Source organism: Lactuca sativa, chromosome 4, assembly GCF_002870075.4.
Source record: "Lactuca sativa cultivar Salinas chromosome 4, Lsat_Salinas_v11, whole genome shotgun sequence".
In the NCBI taxonomy this organism is placed as follows: domain Eukaryota; kingdom Viridiplantae; phylum Streptophyta; class Magnoliopsida; order Asterales; family Asteraceae; genus Lactuca; species Lactuca sativa.
The window spans coordinates 407,595,936-407,613,531 of NC_056626.2; the positions used below are offsets into that span (position 1 = coordinate 407,595,936).

General features: G+C 42.3%; 2 protein-coding genes across 2 annotated transcripts; one reads left to right on the forward strand and one right to left on the reverse strand.

The window, feature by feature from the left end:
* The first annotated feature begins 278 nt into the window (after positions 1-278).
* Positions 279-2,711, forward strand: LOC111921621 (lysine histidine transporter 1). Its single transcript, XM_023917203.3, has 7 exons — positions 279-457; positions 593-750; positions 889-1,669; positions 1,757-1,862; positions 1,961-2,052; positions 2,134-2,202; positions 2,301-2,711. Exons 1-7 carry the CDS (start codon positions 437-439, stop codon positions 2,397-2,399), a joined length of 1,326 nt encoding a protein of 441 aa, XP_023772971.1. The 5' UTR covers positions 279-436; the 3' UTR covers positions 2,400-2,711.
* Positions 2,712-3,295: 584 nt separating this feature from the next.
* LOC111921613 (TLC domain-containing protein At5g14285) lies at positions 3,296-4,546 on the reverse strand. Its single transcript, XM_023917196.3, has one exon. The coding sequence runs from the start codon at positions 4,205-4,207 to the stop codon at positions 3,455-3,457; it is 753 nt and encodes a 250-aa protein (XP_023772964.1). The 5' UTR covers positions 4,208-4,546; the 3' UTR covers positions 3,296-3,454.
* Positions 4,547-17,596: the final 13,050 nt, after the last annotated feature.

Here is a 17,596-nt window from a genome sequence, read left to right on the forward strand (position 1 = left end):
TAATCCTTAACTTTAAAAATAAAGTAAGTAATTTAATAGTAGTTTTTGATAATTATATGTAGTAACTAGTAAATTAATTATTATAAGAAAATAAACATTTTGATTCGTATTAAAATCTTATACAACAGTTTTATAAAGAAGAGTCCAAGAGTATAGATCCCGCCACCATACAATAAGATATTAAACAGAAATATAATGAAGCAAACGTGTTCACAGGTGATAGCGACATGATTGAATATTCTACCATTTTTGTCCATGTAGAAAAGTTAGCAATCTTTCTTTCTCCCTTTTGTAACAGTAATACCACGGATAATAAGGTCTCTGAGTTTAGAAAGTTAGCAGATGGAGACACCTGAACCACTCCAAATACTTGGGAGAAACGATATAAAACGAAACACATCCATCTCCATTCATAAATTTCTTATCTTTTAGCAACATGACGCTTACAACGCCCCTTGTATGCGTTTTCTTTCCTTTTTGTATTCTTTCTTTCAACTCTGTTTACACTTTACCTCTTCTTCTTCTTCTTCTTCTCCATCTAACTTTTTACTTCATCACTGGTTCTAATGGTGATGACTTGCATTCATAACAGGTTGACAACAGAAGCGAAAGGGAGAGAGCAATCGACGAATGGCTTCCGGTTACCTCCTCCCGGAACGCCAAATGGTGGTACTCCGCCTTCCACAACGTCACCGCCATGGTCGGAGCTGGTGTTCTCAGTCTCCCTTACGCCATGTCACAACTCGGCTGGTCAGTCCTCTCTCTCCGTTGACCTGAACACAAAGATGAAAACAGATTTTGTGCGTTCCGATCAGCATCCATCATAATTAGGGAAACAGTTGTTTTGCCCTAATAACTGTGAAATCGTTCTACTGATTTGAATTTCAGGGGTCCTGGAGTATCAGTACTGGTAATCTCATGGGTCGTAACTCTCTACACGCTCTGGCAAATGGTTGAGATGCACGAAATGGTTCCCGGAAAACGATTCGACAGATACCATGAGCTCGGGCAGCACGCTTTTGGGGAAAAACTCGGTCTATACATCGTCGTTCCACAGCAGCTCATCGTTGAAGTCGGTGTCAACATCGTGTACATGGTGACCGGAGGGACATCATTGAAAAAATTCCACGATCTGGTATGTAACGACAAGTGCAAAGACATCAGACTCTCTTACTTCATCATGATCTTCGCTTCTGTCCACTTCGTCCTCTCTCATCTCCCCAATTTCAATTCCATATCTGGAGTTTCACTCGCTGCAGCAGTCATGTCGCTGAGTTACTCCATTATTGCGTGGTCGGCGTCTTTGGCAAAGGGTGTACAGCCGAACGTACAGTATGGATACAAATCGAGTACAACAGCAGGGAAGGTTTTCAGTTTTTTTAGCGCATTGGGTGATGTTGCTTTTGCATATGCTGGGCATAACGTGGTGTTAGAGATTCAAGCAACGATTCCTTCAACACCTGAGAAACCCTCGAAGGGTCCGATGTGGAAAGGGGTGGTTGTTGCTTATATCGTTGTGGCTATCTGTTATTTTCCGGTTGCGATTATTGGGTATTGGGTGTTTGGAAACGAGGTCTCCGATAATATTCTCATCAGTTTGGAGAAGCCTAAGTGGCTCATAGCCATGGCTAATTTGTTCGTTGTTATTCATGTTATCGGAAGCTATCAGGTTCAAAATCTCTTCTTTACCTAAAAAGTCTCAATCTTGTAGTAGTAAAACAAATCTAAATTTTTTTTATTTCCTTTTCTTTTGTAGATTTATGCAATGCCAGTTTTTGATATGATTGAAACTGTTCTTGTCAAGAACTTAAACTTCACACCTAGCTTTACACTTCGATTCATCACCAGGAATCTGTATGTTGGTAAGTCAATTAATCGTACAGGGGCAAATGAGTAAAATTAAACTATTCTTTCTGATGCATACAATTTAGTTGCAATGTTTTGTTTCCTTTTACCACAGCATTAACAATGTTCATTGGGATTTGCTTCCCTTTCTTCGGTGGACTTTTGGGATTCTTTGGTGGATTTGCATTTGCCCCTACAACATATTTTGTGAGAAACTTCTTCATCTCATTCTTCTTTTTGGAGTCTCGTGATATAATTTAAATTAATGTTTTGATAAATTTGTGCTAGTTACCTTGCATCATGTGGCTTACAATCTATAAACCAAACAAGTGGAGCCTATCTTGGATTGCCAACTGGGTATGCAGCATTATCTAAAGTCTAAACAATCACTTGCTTAATTTTCAACCAGTTTATTTATGTACATATAAATATATTTCTGGTGTCACAAATTTCAGGTGTGTATCATACTCGGGGTTGCCTTGATGATTGTATCACCTATTGGAGGGTTAAGGCAGATCATTATTGAAGCCAAAGATTATGAATTCTTCTCTTAAAAGAATTAAAGAAACTAGCATAGCAGATTGAGTCATATTTAAAAGAAGCTCTTGATGGTATATGGAATAAGGAGCAATTGTTTGATTTGATGGTGTTATAATTTATTTTTATATGTATATGTGTTAAAAGTATTATGAGTTGAAAGATTGTTTAGAAGGGAAAGTGGCCATGGAATCAGTCAAGGAATTTACTTGCAGATGTTTCAACCCTTCCCTTGATACATTTATTGTGTATGCATATCTGTATATGTATTTCCACTGTAAAATTATAAAGATATTCTCAATTCAATTTGCTATTTTTTTTTACTATGACATCAGTGGGTTGTTTCCTTGCTTAACTTGACTTGTAAATTTGTAATATTTCCCTATGAACGTGTTGATTGTTTGACATACATAAACAAAGAACCTAACTTTGTATAAAACATATTTCCAGTTACAAAAATCATATACCTGACCTGAAGGCAAAGTCAATGTAATTTGGTGAATCCTATTCCTAGGAGTTAAAAAGAATATTTATTTTCCTGTTAACTTGTAATCATTCAACAAAAGTTGTTTCGTGATGGAAAGTTTCCAACAAGAAACCTACAAAGTCTAGTCCTAGTATTCCCAGATCAATTGAAATGAAATTCATATTGCCAAATCAAATTAGGAGTATAAAAAAGCTTTCTCAATCACATCAAACATGCTCACTTCTGACTATATTTTGCCTTATTAAATTACAACATGGAAGAACAATGGATGAGGAGCGTCAGATTATAATCCTGTTGTTGCAGAATATTCATGGCAGCTAAAGTAAATGACTGTAATTGCAATGTACATAGAACAAAATACATATACATAGCTCAGGAAACTAATAACCCCATGAAACATTCAACTCAAAAGTCAAAACAAGAAGATTGAAGATGCCATCAACAACATTTATTGCACTATTTCAAAAGGCTAACACAGGTACATGATTTTGTTTGAAATCATTATCAAGATTCAAGGGAAGGGATGATTCATACAGGGGATATTGTGTTATAGCCCAAAACCTGAAAAGTATTTGATTAATGTTCCTATCTATTTTTCTGGTCCTCAGGTATCACTATTCTTCCACTATACAATTCAAGCCACCGGTTATAAATCCAAAGTACACTAACCGAAATGGCTGCAATGACAACAGAGATCCAAGAAACCCAAACCCACCTAGGAATAACATCATCTGCATCCCCAGATAGATAAAAAACGAGCATCTTGTAAACAAAAACAGGCCCAAACAAACCTCTAACAACAGAATACAGTGCATAAAACGGAGGAGACAAAACAGCAAACACCTGGGCTGCAATCTTGGAGTCGGTTTTCCGCACTCTTGCCAGCGTCCAAACGTTTTGAAAGAAGCTGGTGACCTCCGCCAGTATCAGTAAAATCAGAATGCCATACGCTCCATGAAACACCAAGTATCGACATGTTATAAACACAAAAAGGGTGGCCAAATGGTGTGCTATGAAGAGGACATCGCTAGGGTTGAAGATGAGATAATGAGAAAGATCCATGACGAAGTATGCAATGCTGTATTCCAGGACGGTATTTTGAAAATCGGTGTTGATCGATGCGAATCCACGATTGGAGTCGGAAAGGATGGCGTGACAGGCCAAGAAAACAGCAGGTGTGCCATGCGCGAGTGACATCAAACAGCTAGCAGCTTCCGGCCGGAGCTTCGGAGTCCAGTTTCGGAAGACGGTAATATGGGCAGTCAAGTAAATTGCAAAGAACATGGAAAAAAAGAGGGGAAGATTTGGGAGAAAAGAATCTAGAATTGGGGAATCCATTATTCTTGAAACCCTAAAACACAAAACAAAATGCCGTTGCTTGAAACCCTAATTCGCAAAATTGAAGGTCAAACCAAAGGAGAATCTTGTATGAATTGATGAAAACGGTTGTTGGGGGAGGGGTGGATAGATGAACAATATGCTATATATATGTTATTGTATGTATATATAATGATGATTTGATGGAGGGAGGGAGGGAGAGGGTAACGTATTTTACGAGACGATGGAAGAATTGAGATGCTGAAAAAGCAAAAACCATGTGGCAGCTTCTCCAATCGTCAACCGCCAAACACAATGGTTAACTTTTGAATTGTGGCTTTCACTTCAAATGTTAATTATTATATAATAAATCCAATTTTATAATTCTCGCTTACCTTTTCGTTACTCAATAAACAAGAGGACTTATGGAGACATTAATATATGCAATATTATTTGTATAAACATGTGGATGATGCAAGCATTTAAGATAATAACTTAAATATATAGTATATCATAATGATTAATGAACAACTTGATAAAGATGTTTGATTCGTCAACCTAACCTCTCTTCACCCATTTTGCGACCATCTACAGTGGTCATCATTGTTGATTTGGCCACAAATCACTAGTGAATATCATCTCATGTTTAACAGTGGCCAGTGGTTAGTGAATTAAAAAATAATTACCATAAAAAATGGTCAATTATGGTGGGAAGGATGAACCATCGGGTTTCCTTCTTTCTCACCTACTCTTTATACTCTCTATCTCTCTTTCCAAGTCTTTCTATCTTTCTCTACAATAAATATCTTTCTCTACAATAAAATGAATTTTTTTTTTATATAAAAATAAAAAAATAAGAGGAATGTAATGGTTGATATACCAACATTTTTACAGTTTGTATGTGGTAATGAACTGACACTCATCAATATAATTGTTACTAGTGGGTATTACGGACGATCTTATATACGCCAACAACTTTAGTTTCCAATTTTATCTGTAGCTTTGTTTTTTTATGTCACCTTTGTATTGAATTTATTAGATAAAATGCTATTAAATTTAATATTTTGTAACAATAGACTATATCTTTGAAAACTTGTTAAAAATAATTAATTTACCATCATTTTTTTAAATATTATATAAATTCTCCTTGTCTAGTTTGTTATTTTTAATCATATATAATATTTACAAAAATTATAAAATATATAACAAAAATAAATTCAATATATTACTATACACAATATTAATATGATAACTATGTAACATCCGAATTCTTGGATGTATTTAAATTTAATGTGGTTTGGATTTTTCAGTGGTACCACGTTGTGGTGAAGACATCACACGACGTGGTGATGGTTAATGTATCGTGGGTTTTAAATGACCACCACGGCGTGACATTTGTTTAATGAGAAACTCTAATATCCGGGGTTTACGTCATATTTAATGGAATGTGATGGCTAGTGTTGCTCACCCTCAGCCTCCACCACACTCTCCCAGCCTGCAAGCAAACCTTATTCTTCATTTTTGCTCTCTAAGCATTTTGTGTTGATTTTTGGGGATTAGAAAAAGAATGAGGTGATTTCTAAACTTGGATTCAGCAAGCAACTCTTCTCACCATCTTATTATGCATCTTATGGACTCTTGTAAGTCCTTAAGTACCAAGCATTTTGGTTCTTATGCCTTAATTTTCATGTCCTTGATTACTGGGTGGTGAGATCTCATAAAGTTTGCAACTTTATGAATCGACAGGTCATTTGGGGTCTTAGATGCTTTGAATCTGGAGTAATATTGAGTTTTAGCATCATGCATGGAAGATTTGGCCGAAAAAACCTCATTTTGACCTAATAGAGTCCAAGACATGCATTGAGCATGCATGTCTAGAAAGTAAGGATTTTATGTTGTTATTTGATGCTAGAAACGTTCTGGAAATGGGGATCCAATAGTGTTCAAGAGAAAGTGCTTAATAAGCTAAGCCAAGTTATGATTTTTTGCACTATTTAGATCTAGAAATGTGATTTCTATTCCTTAGAGAATCTAAAGGGATAAAGTTGGAAACTTTATCCACTTGGACCTTAGAATGAACCAGATATGGGCCTTGGAGCCCTTAAGAACAAGGAAAATCGACTTAATCCATTAAGTTGTTGGGAACCCAGTGCCCACGGTGTGGTGGCTTGGCTGAGACCCGCTTGTTTTGTCATTTAGTGGCCACGGCATGGTGACCTACTATAGTTGTGTAACATCCATAAATTTTTGAAAATTTTAAAACTTCTACAAAAATCCAAAAACCATCATTGTGTGCATATAGTTTTCAAAATAAGTTCGACATCAGAGAAATCCTAGGAATCATGAAACAAAATATGAGGAGGTGCACGGTCACACCTTCGCCTTCCCGTAATCCTCTGAGGTACCTGAAACATAATCCAAAACTAAGCCCGAAGCTTAGTGAGTTCCCCCAAAATACCAATCACAATATTAAAACCAGAATAGTATCACAAACAGCATGCATTCAGAGTCTTCAGTCTGACTAGAATGCCCCACCGGTCTACAGTCTATCTGGTACACTCACAGAACCTACAGCATGACTGGTACACCACCTCGGGCCTTCAGCCTATCTGGAACATTCTCCGGGTCTTCGGCCTGACTGGTACGCCCCACTGGCCTTCAGTCTATCCGGGACGCCCTGGGTTTGTTGGCCTTCAGTATAAAGCAGATTCGCCTCAACCTAACCACACATAACATGTCGATATATACATAACAATTAAACATATAACCAAACAATCAAACAAACAGACAGATCTTACAGATCACTAAGTATAGTATCATCCTATTATCAGGATACAGATCTAATAGATCACTACAATACTCAATCATACAATAATCAGGATAACAATCCAAAAAGGCCAGCCTTGGTGTCTTTGACCCAACAAGTACGGTGAGGAACACTTACCTCACAAGTAGTGTTGAACCGGTAAAATCCAACTCCAAACCTCAGCTCCAGACTCAAAGCCTACAACCACCATGTGACCATTTCTATCAAAACCTAGAAATACCCAAAATGCCCTGAAAGTTAAACTTTGTCAACCATGGTCAAAGTCAAAGTCAACAGTAAAGGTCAACAACCCATGTTGACCTAACTCATCGAGTGCACCTACCAACTCGTCGAGTTCCTATAGTATCCAGAGAAGCGGGGAAACCCTAGCCAACTTGTCGAGTTGGTTGGACAACTCGCCGAGTTTTCCCAAATTAATACATTCTGTCCTTTTTCATCAAGTCTAACACTTTAAAATGTAGATCTGATACCCAAGAGCTGGAAAACCATGTAAAGTTGTTAACTTTACGTCCATGTATGTCACCAAGAGGCTCCAAAGCTCAAAGAAGGCTTAATAAGGGACCAAAAACTTGAAGGGGTCCTAGAACTTGATTGTAACATCCTGTTCCGGATCGTTTTGTGATTTAAGGCTCGTGGGCCATAATCCGGGTATGAGAAAGTTTTGAGACTTTAAGAGAGAAAGTATAGGCCAACTTTGGATATGGATAAGGTAGCTTGTGTGATAAAAGAGTACGGGTTATGCTTTAGAGTCCAAGAGTATCGGAGAAGGCGTTGGCTCGATTTTTATGAATTTTGGGTTTTATTCGTGGAGTTTGAGGTTGTGATGAGTTGCTCAAAGCGTAGCGCTTCTCGCCACCTTTTCGTAGATATAAGGTTCATTGGCAACAGACTCATAACGAAGAAGATATTATAGTTTGAAGTTTTGGCAGAATTAGTCCTTATTGAGAAATGGGTGGTAATTGGGTACACTGGGTGATACTTGAGTACGTGCAGCGTACTTATGCGCCTTGCATGATCGGGAACGCCACTTAGTACGCTGGGCGTACCAGAGGGTACGTTGGGCGTACTAGGTCCAGAATGAAAACCCTAATGTTGTGGAGTGTCCCTATTTAAGGAACATGATGGCCTCATTTCCAGCCACCATTTCCAGTATCCAAGCCCTCTCAACCCCTAATCCCATTTCTCTAGCTTGTGTGAAGGTTTGTGGATCATTTGAGTGTTCTTATAGAGCTTGTGATGAAGAAGGGGTCTTGAAGGAAGGAAAGCATGTGCTTCTAGCTTGTGTATCTGACTTCTAATCTAGTTGGTGCATCCTCCAGAGGTATCAAGTTTGAAACTTGCTTATTGTTGTTATAATTTTGGTTTTGGGTCCATTTTTAGGGTTTTATGTCCCAAGCTTGAAGCTTTATGAGTTTGATGAACTGCAGAGCATAATACATATCCTTTCATGAGTATTTGGTGGTCTAGATTCAATGAGAACTTGGTTGTCTAGATGTAACGTCCCAAAATTCAAGACTAAAAATTTCTTTTAATAAAACATTACTTAAAGCAAAGTCATCAATCTGAAACATAATCAGAGTACTAAATTCCAAAACACATGTTCCTTATCAGAGTAAACATTCTCAGGCTATCTAATCTATGATGTGTGCCATGCGATCACCCCGAGCTCTTCCCTCCACTACCGGAAGTACCTGAAACCATAACTGAAAACCGTAAGCACGAAGCTTAGTGAGTTCCCCACCCTACCACATACCATGAATAACCACATACTACACATACCGGGCCGTGCCCGCTATCCTGGGCCTCGCCCACTACCTCGGGCCTCGCCGCTCCAGGCCCCGCCTGGTTTCGAGCCCCGCTCGGATACAGATCTGTTTCACTTAGGCCTCTCCTGTCACAGGGCCTTGCCCGCTAACATATAATAACACAAAAACATATCACATCACATAAGCTAAACACATACTAACGAATCTTGTCCTAAGGCCTCGCCTGTCTCTGGGCCTCTCCCTTGTCCTGCTACTGATGAGTCATGGAACCCCGTCCATACTCCTGCTGATAGTGAGGTACGGTCCCATCCCACCCTCACTCCTTCCCTAACTTGGGCCTCGCCCCTGATCTGCTGCTAATGAGATATGGAGCACCATCCACACTCTGCTATTGGTGAGTTACGGGACCTCGTCCACACTCACCTTCCTACCAGGCATATACAAGTATCACACAGACAACAAGTATAAACTATCACATAAACCATTCCTTGGGCACCCGCCCGCTATCATTGGACCTCGTCCTGAATATCATACTAGCATACTGTGCCTAGGGCTAACCCCCGGGTCTTCTACTCACAACTACATGGGCCGGCATTGTGGCAGTAGACCCATTCACACAAAAGGGAAAGTCGCCTGCACTGGCTGAACTTGCTGATGATCCCACTAGTTGCTGCCCGGAAACTCTCGGAACTCCTACTCCACTAGCTCCTCGAGCTACCAATATCAATGCAACACTTAGTCTAACTGACCCCCGAAATAGAACCAAGTCAACTCTGGTCAAGGTCAAAGTCCTGGTCAAGGTCAACCTTCCAGGTCAACCCTACTCGCCGAGTCACCCTACTGACTCGCCAAGTTCATATGTTCAGAGTCCTTCCATTCGCGACTTGACTCGCCGAGTCAGTCCATGACTCGCCGAGTCTACCGATTCCCGAGTCCTGACCTGTCCAACTCACCAAGTCTCCACTCGACTCACCGATTCGAGTCTCAACTCGAAGGGTTTGGGGTTTCGTGACTTGACTCGCCGAGTCCAAGAACAGACTCGTCGAGTCCAAGACAACCTTCAACAGACTCGCCGAGTTGTTCTTCCAACTCGCCGAGTTCCTGCCCAACTTCATCCGACTCAATGAGTTGCTCATCCCACTCGTCGAGTTCCTCCTAATCTTCATGCTACTCGTCGAGTCCACTCAAAGGACTCGCCGAGTCCATTCCGATCTTCATACATGCAGAGGACTTTTGAGTCATGCTTGGACTCCAAATTGTAGATCTACCCTTCCCAAGCCTATTCCTCACGTAAAGTTGCAAACTTTACGTGTAGAGAAGGAGATCTAGGCTAAATACACCATAAACTAGGGTTTATGACAACCATGCTTCACCAACATACCAAGAGCTGATACTTTATGGGATTCTAGACCAAAACAAGCATGGACTTGAGGTAGCAACCTCAGATCTAAACTTCTAGCTCGAAATGGTTACTATCATGCCAAGATTGCCCAAAACATACACATAGATCTAGGTGCAAAGGAGTCCAAGAACTAGCTTATTACCTCCAAATGCTCAGAAATGTCTTCCCAATCCCGGATCAATAGCCCCCTTCTTGCACCTCCAAGACCCTTCTTCCTTCTCCAAGCTTTAATGCACTCTTCGAGGCAATAATTAGCTCAAAAATGGATATGGCGGCTAAGGTTTAGTGTTCTGGGTTAGAGAGGTAGTAAAGGAACCCCGGGGAAGAGAATGAGGCGCTTAAATAGGCTCCAAGTCCCGGATTTAGGGTTTTCCTCGTTCAAACCAGACTCGCCGAGTCTCCTTGGCCGACTCGCCGAGTCGGTCACTTACTGCTCGACCCGGATCCCGCTCGGACTCGCCGAGTTCCTCCTTGGACTCGTCGAGTCATCCCTTAAACTTAGGGTTTTCTTTCCTTTCTTGGCCTTCCTGACTTTGGGTGTTACAACTCTCCCCCACTTAAACTAAACTTCGTCCTCGAAGTTTGCTATGGCCAACCGCCTGCGATCTGCCTCCAATACCCCACCAATTATTCCAACACCAGCTGCCTACCTTCGCTGGTCTTCCGCCCGGTCATTCTGACTAACATCAATCCTTGCGGATAATAGTCTCGGGTCAACCCTGACCCTGAACATTCTGGAAACACAACTTACTCAACCGACAATCCTTCTGGTACTCTTCGAGTACTGCACTGAACCCATAGGGGTTCACCCCTTCTTTCCTTGCGTGATTTCCTTACCTCCCCAAGGCAATGCTCCATAACCAACTATTTCCTCTCTCACTGTGAAGATCCTATCTTCACCAATCCATTACTCCCGCTACCTCCTGTATGGGTCATTATTTCCAGTATCCACTGGGCATTTCTTCCTACTATAATTTGGTGTCGAGCACCCCACGATCAACTAACTGAATTCCACCATACACTGCATACCCGCACTGCTACAGACTGAAAATTATGCTATTCCTCATCTGTCTTCCGGATGAACTGAGACCACCCTGGTCCTTACCAATCTATCAATATCTGGATTACCGGCTCCCACCGGTCGCTGGTCCCAACACAACTACTAGTCGTTCCTAGCGACTTTCGAAGAAACTTCAACCACCTATAACTGCTCAATCTATTCTGCCATTCAGGCACTAGAATCCTGAGATCCTCGATCCCCTATCTTAACACTAAGGTCCCTACCAGGTCCCACATGTGTTGCTAAAACTCACGGGCCTCGCCCACGGGTCCCACCCGCCTCTATCCTTCTAGGCCCACTTGTCTAACCACTCTCGCTCGGGACTCGCCCACGGGTCTCACCCAACCATACTACTGAGCAACCCTGCTCTCAGGTCTCACCTACACTGCTAATCTCATACGGGCCTCGCCCACGGGTCTCACCCAACTATATCATGGAGCGGCCTCTCCCAAGGTCTCACCTCTCTAGGGCTATACAAGCAAACTCCCTATCATTCTCATCCACTACCCATTCCTGATCCCTATCTCGTCACTAGGAGATAAGGGCATCACCCCAACTCCGCTAACGAAGCTACTATGGAATGCTACGGCTTACCCGCAGTCTTACATCACCTTCCATCACTGACTACTAGTGAATGTTATGGCTGCCACGTAGTCTTACAACACTTTCATCCACTGAATGCTAGTGAATGCTACAGCTACCCCGTAGTCTTACATCACTTTCTACCACTGACTGCTAATACGAAAGCACCCCATGCTGTCAGTTCTCAAGATCCTCCTTCTGACTCACTTGAGTCCTATAAGAGATCCTCCAACCTGAATTCCCAACCACATACTAACCATCATCAATACACGCACTAGCTGAGGGGGAGTTTCTCAAACTCCCAACCCTGAACTCCTCAATCCATCAAACGATGTACCATTTCTTTTCCTTCTCGGAGGTCACGCCCTCATTCTGGATTTGCGTGCTCCTACCTTGCACACTCGGAGGATTCTCCCCCACTTCGATCCTACTTACCCCTTGCTGCTCAATACTCAAAAAGAAATCTCAATCCTTGCTACCATTCCATAATCAATCTGCTGAGGAACCTAAGCTTACCATAGCTAGGGATCTAACCAATCCATCTCTAAAACTATACCACTCCGAACTAGCGAGACGTACCAAGTCCATCCCAAGCATGCTATAGTTACTGCATCCTATGCAACCTTCCCCAATAAGGCACATCCCCCCTAACTACCATTCAATATCCAAGGTGTGCAGATGGCATATACATAATCACAAGCAAGCCACACCATAATACTATACTCATACCAAAATTGATGCAGAACCATAACAATATAATCATGCACAAATAAAAGAACTGAAAACGGAAGTCGCATACCTGCAACGTCCGGCGTTGCTCGCGTCTCCAAGGTAGCCATCTGAAAATCCCTGCCTCCTACCGCAGGCACCTCTGCACGTGTGACATCCCCAAAATCTCGGCCAGAAAAGACCGATTTTCATTTATGCTTTTAAACATTTTCAGAGTAAATCCTTTTGATTTGAAAGAGTTGCGGAATTTGTTCCCAAAACAAAACATGATAAAATAATATTTATCAAAGCATTTCATCAAGAGATGCATTTCATTATATACTCAAAACTCGGGATGTCATGTTCCGATACAGGCCATAAAGCATAAACGATAAACATTACAAGTCATTCAACAAATATATACATATACAGACTTGTAAACAAAACAACAAGATGATCCATCCATCTTACGCCCTTGTGCCACTTCCTGTAATACAAATAAAACTGAGTGGGTCAGGCTTGGGAGCCTGGTGAGCATATAGGGTTTTCAACCCACAATAAATAAGTTATATTTAATTTCACCAACCAATCACTATCCCGATTACCCATTCCCGTTATCCTCACTTTACGTCCCTAAAACAACTATCTCAAGGGACCTAATCTAGGATTTTCATCGGGACGGACATCACTGCGAAGGGGTTTCCTCAACAATAGATATCCTAAAGGCAACCATGAGGGGGATAGAGTACACCGGTGAACACATCGTTCACAACACCTACAGGTTATGAACCTGCTAGTGTTCCACTGGACTGTCTAGAAAGAGTCCGTGGTCGTTATCCATACTCCGCTGAATAACTAGATCAACAACAACAACAACATCGAGGCCTCTCATCTGTTTATTACACACCAACTATCTACCCATGTTCTACCCAACATATTAGTAGATAAAAATATATATTTTTCATACGTAGTTTAAAGAAAACCTGCATAGCATGCTTTAATCAACACATATGTCACATAACAGATGAGGCACACACACATAACACATATCTCATAAAGAAATAAGCAGATCTATAAGATAGAAGAGAGTGAATACTCACTCACACATAACACAACCAAATATATACACATAGCACGTATTTTTATATAAAATACTTCGTATTATTGTATTAGAAGAAATAACTACACACTCACTTGATCAGAAGACGATCCGACAGCACTACGGCTTATAGAAGTAGTAATCCACAGCAGATCTGGAAGATCTCCTCGAAAATCGAACTTCTCGCGGGCAGAGCTTCGACTCGGGAACCGCGCTTCTCGGGATCTTCAGGATCTCGGGACTTGCCTCGGGGCTAAAGTATGATACCGGGGCTTCGGGGTAGCTTCGGCACGAAAAACGATGCAAAAGACTAGAGAGAAGAGAAGAAATTGAACAACAAATGAGGCTGTCTTCGGATCCTTTATATAGAGGCTGGAACCTCGGAGTACGCGGGGCGTACAGGCGTACGCAGCGCGTACGCGTCCGAAATCGTCATTGCATGCGTCATCCGAAGTGTCGACACTATCGGAGTTACGCGATAGCGTAACCTCGTACGCGGGGCGTACTCCGGATTACACCGGTGACACGGCTTCGGATAATACCTTCGATTTTGAATTAAATAAAAATACAAAATGATTAATAAACTTCGGAAATTCATAACTTCTTCATACGAACTCCGTTTTCGACGTTCTTTATATCCACGCGAAGGTGAGACCACGCTCTACGACTTTCGTTTAGACTCCGTCGGCTAATTTCGACGTTATTTTTATTAATTATTTTTAATAGGCCGCGACAGAAACTTTCGTTATAAATTCATAACTTCTTCGTTTGACGTCCGTTCTCGCCTAACTTTTTATCGCTTCGATACCAACAATGAGATCTTCGATTCTCATTTAGATTGCTTCGGCTAACAACCGCTCGATCTCAATTCGAGTAAAACAGGCTGTATACCGCTAAGCCGGAACTTCGATAAATCATAACTTCCTCATACGAAGTCAGATTTGGGCGTTCTATATATATTCGGAAACCTCGTTTCGACTACTACAACATTAACCAAAGATATTAAATTTATTTCACTCTTAAATTTTGACGCTTATTTTTATTCTTAATTAATCAGACCACATAATTAAGCAATTAAGCACAAAACACATAATACTCAAATAATACAATCTTATTATTTCAAAACGGGTTACAAAGGTTAACCTGGACTATTATATTGCTAAGAACGGCAAGCCCGGAAACACAGGCGTTACAGCACGACCCTGACGGCCGTCTGTGATCCTCAAAGTTGCAGGGACAGGTGCCATCACCCGTCCTGCTGAAAACAAATTGGGGCACTGGGCCTTCTTGTGGCCCCGCTGATTGCAGTGAAAACATATCAAGTCAGATCCCTGAGTGGTGGTAACAGTACAATCCCTGCTAAAATGACCAGTCCGACCACACTTGAAGCAGCCAGACTCACCGCCGCTACCACTCCTGCACGCGCCCCCGTGCGCCCTGCCACACTTCCCGCACCGGCTGCGGTCCTAATAATCCCTCGATCTCGAATCCGATCCCTTGGGCCTTTTGCCCGAACCTGCAGCTACCTAAACCTCATCCGGCTTCCTCTTACGGATCTGCTCCAAATCAATTTCCCTCTCTCTGGCCCGAGAAATCATATCTTCCAGCGTCTTACAGCTGGATCTGCTCATGAACTCCCTGATGCCATCCCTCAACATCTCATGGTATCGGGCCTTCTTAATCTCCTCATCCGCGACATACTACGGTACAAGAAGATCCCTCTCCCTGAACTTGGCGGTGATCTCCGCCACAGTCTCAGTGGTCTGCGTCAAATCCTGAAACTCCCGTGCCAACTGTTGCACCTCAATAATTGACAAAAACTCCGCCCTGAACCTGGCCGAGAAATCGCTCCAAGTCATCGCGTCCAACGCAGCATCATCCCCCAAAGCATGACCAATCTCCTCCCACCAATCCCTCGCTCTGTCCTTCAGAAGACAGGAAGCGAGTCTGACCTTGTCCCCCTCAGGACATCGGCTCGTACGGAATGCGTTGGCAATATCAGCCAACCATCTGCTGTTAGCGATGGGGTCCCTAGCCCCATGATAATCTGGTGCCCCGCAAGCCCTAAACTCTAGAAATGTCAAGGTACACACTCCCATCAATGCCATCATCTTGGTACGGAAGGCTCCCAACCTTTCATCCAAAATCTCCAGTATACCCTCCTTGACCGTGCCAAAGATCACAGGAGTCTGATCTAGAATACTGCGTGTAACCTCAGCTGATATCAACTCCCTCATTCGCTCCTCGAGCTGCTCGGCTCCTGAACCCGAGCCTGATCCCTCTCCGGCGCCTAATCCGCCCGCTGGTCTCTCTCTCAACGTCACCATGCTGAAATATAATACATCCTCTATCAGAATACTTATCACCGCTACGAGACCAAACACACGCACTACCAGGTTCCCGGTCTTGTCTCGGCCTTTCCCGAATCGAGTACGGATCCTCTGCTTTCAGTAGTACGGGCCCATACTACCTTCCACATCTATCCGTACTTTCCTCAGGAATCGGTTCGACTCCACTAGGTCCCTTATCCACTACTACTGCTCCCAGCACTATCTCATCCTAGGCCTACCCTAGGGAAACCTCTAACTCAACTCAAACCAGTCCTCAGCTGCTGAAGGTTTTCTTGTGATGCCAATTAGCCATCACCTGGATACCATCACATGTGACGAGGCTCAGATAATCCTTCAAGTAAAGGACTCGTCCCTACAACGGTTGGACTCAGACAAAAGTTGCGCAATAGGGCCAAATCCAGCACTCTGAGATTATTCAACCCTGATCACATGTGACGTGGCGTATCCACCTAATGGCTAACTCCCATCACTCAAAATCCCACAATGCACAAAGCAAGCAGCATTCGGACAAGGGAAAATCTAACCATAACATACTCAAGCAATCATAATCTCATATCAAGAATCTGTACTAGCATGCAATATAAGCTTATAAACTCAGGCATAACCTAAACATGCTATCCTACTACTGTCTAACCAGTACTATCATCCAGCTCAAAAGCACATATAACATGCACATAAGGCATCCTCCCTAGATCCTTAGCCCTAATCTAGCATGTTGTTCTAATAATCACAACATAAACTTGTATGGGTATTTTGGGGTACTTACTTGAGCTCGGTTGATTGCATGCACCACACCCTTTTCTCTTATCGAAATTCTTTTCTTTCTGAATTCTTTTTGCTTTTCTAAAACTGTTTTCTTTTTCAAAACTCTTTTTATAAAACAGTCTTCTCATTTTGAAAACTTCCATACCAATTCCTTAGTTTGAGTTCAGACACACTCGAGAGTATGTCCGAATCCCTCAAACCAAGGCTCTGATACCAATTTGTAACGTCCCAAAATTCAAGACTAAAAATTTCTTTTAATAAAACATTACTTAAAGCAAAGTCATCAATCTGAAACATAATCAGAGTCTAATTTCCAAAACACATGTTCGTAATCAGAGTAAACATTCCCAGGTTGTCTAATCTATGGTGTATGCGATGCGATCACCCCGAGCTCTTCCCTCCGCTACCGGAAGTACCTGAAACCAAAACTGAAAACCGTAAGCACGAAGCTTAGTGAGTTCCCCATCCTACCACATACCATGCATAACCACATACTGCACACACTGGGCCACACCCGCTATCCTGGGCCTCGCCCACTACCTCGGGCCTCACCCGCTACAACGGCCCCGCTGCTCCAGGCCCTGCCTGGCTTCGACCCCCCCTCGGATACAGATCTGTTTCACCTAGGCCTCGCCTGTCACAGGGCCTCGCCCGCTAACATATAATAGCACATAAACATATCACATCACATAAGCTAAACACATACTAACGGATCTTGTCCTAAGGCCTCGCCTGTCTCTGGGCCTCGCCCTTATCCTGCTACTGATGAGTCATGGAACCCCGTCCATACTCCTACTGATAGTGAGGTACGGGCCCAGCCCACCCTCACTCCTTCCCTAACTTGGGCCTC

Coding starts and splice junctions, on each gene's coding strand:
- LOC111921621 (XM_023917203.3), top strand. CDS start 437: ATGACGCTTACAACGCCCCTT. Junction 458..592: donor TGACGCTTACAACGCCCCTT/GTATGCGTTTTC, acceptor CATTCATAACAG/GTTGACAACAGAAGCGAAAG. Junction 2,203..2,300: donor TATCTTGGATTGCCAACTGG/GTATGCAGCATT, acceptor CACAAATTTCAG/GTGTGTATCATACTCGGGGT.
- LOC111921613 (XM_023917196.3), bottom strand. CDS start 4,207: ATGGATTCCCCAATTCTAGATTCTTTTCTCCCAAATCTTCCCCTCTTT.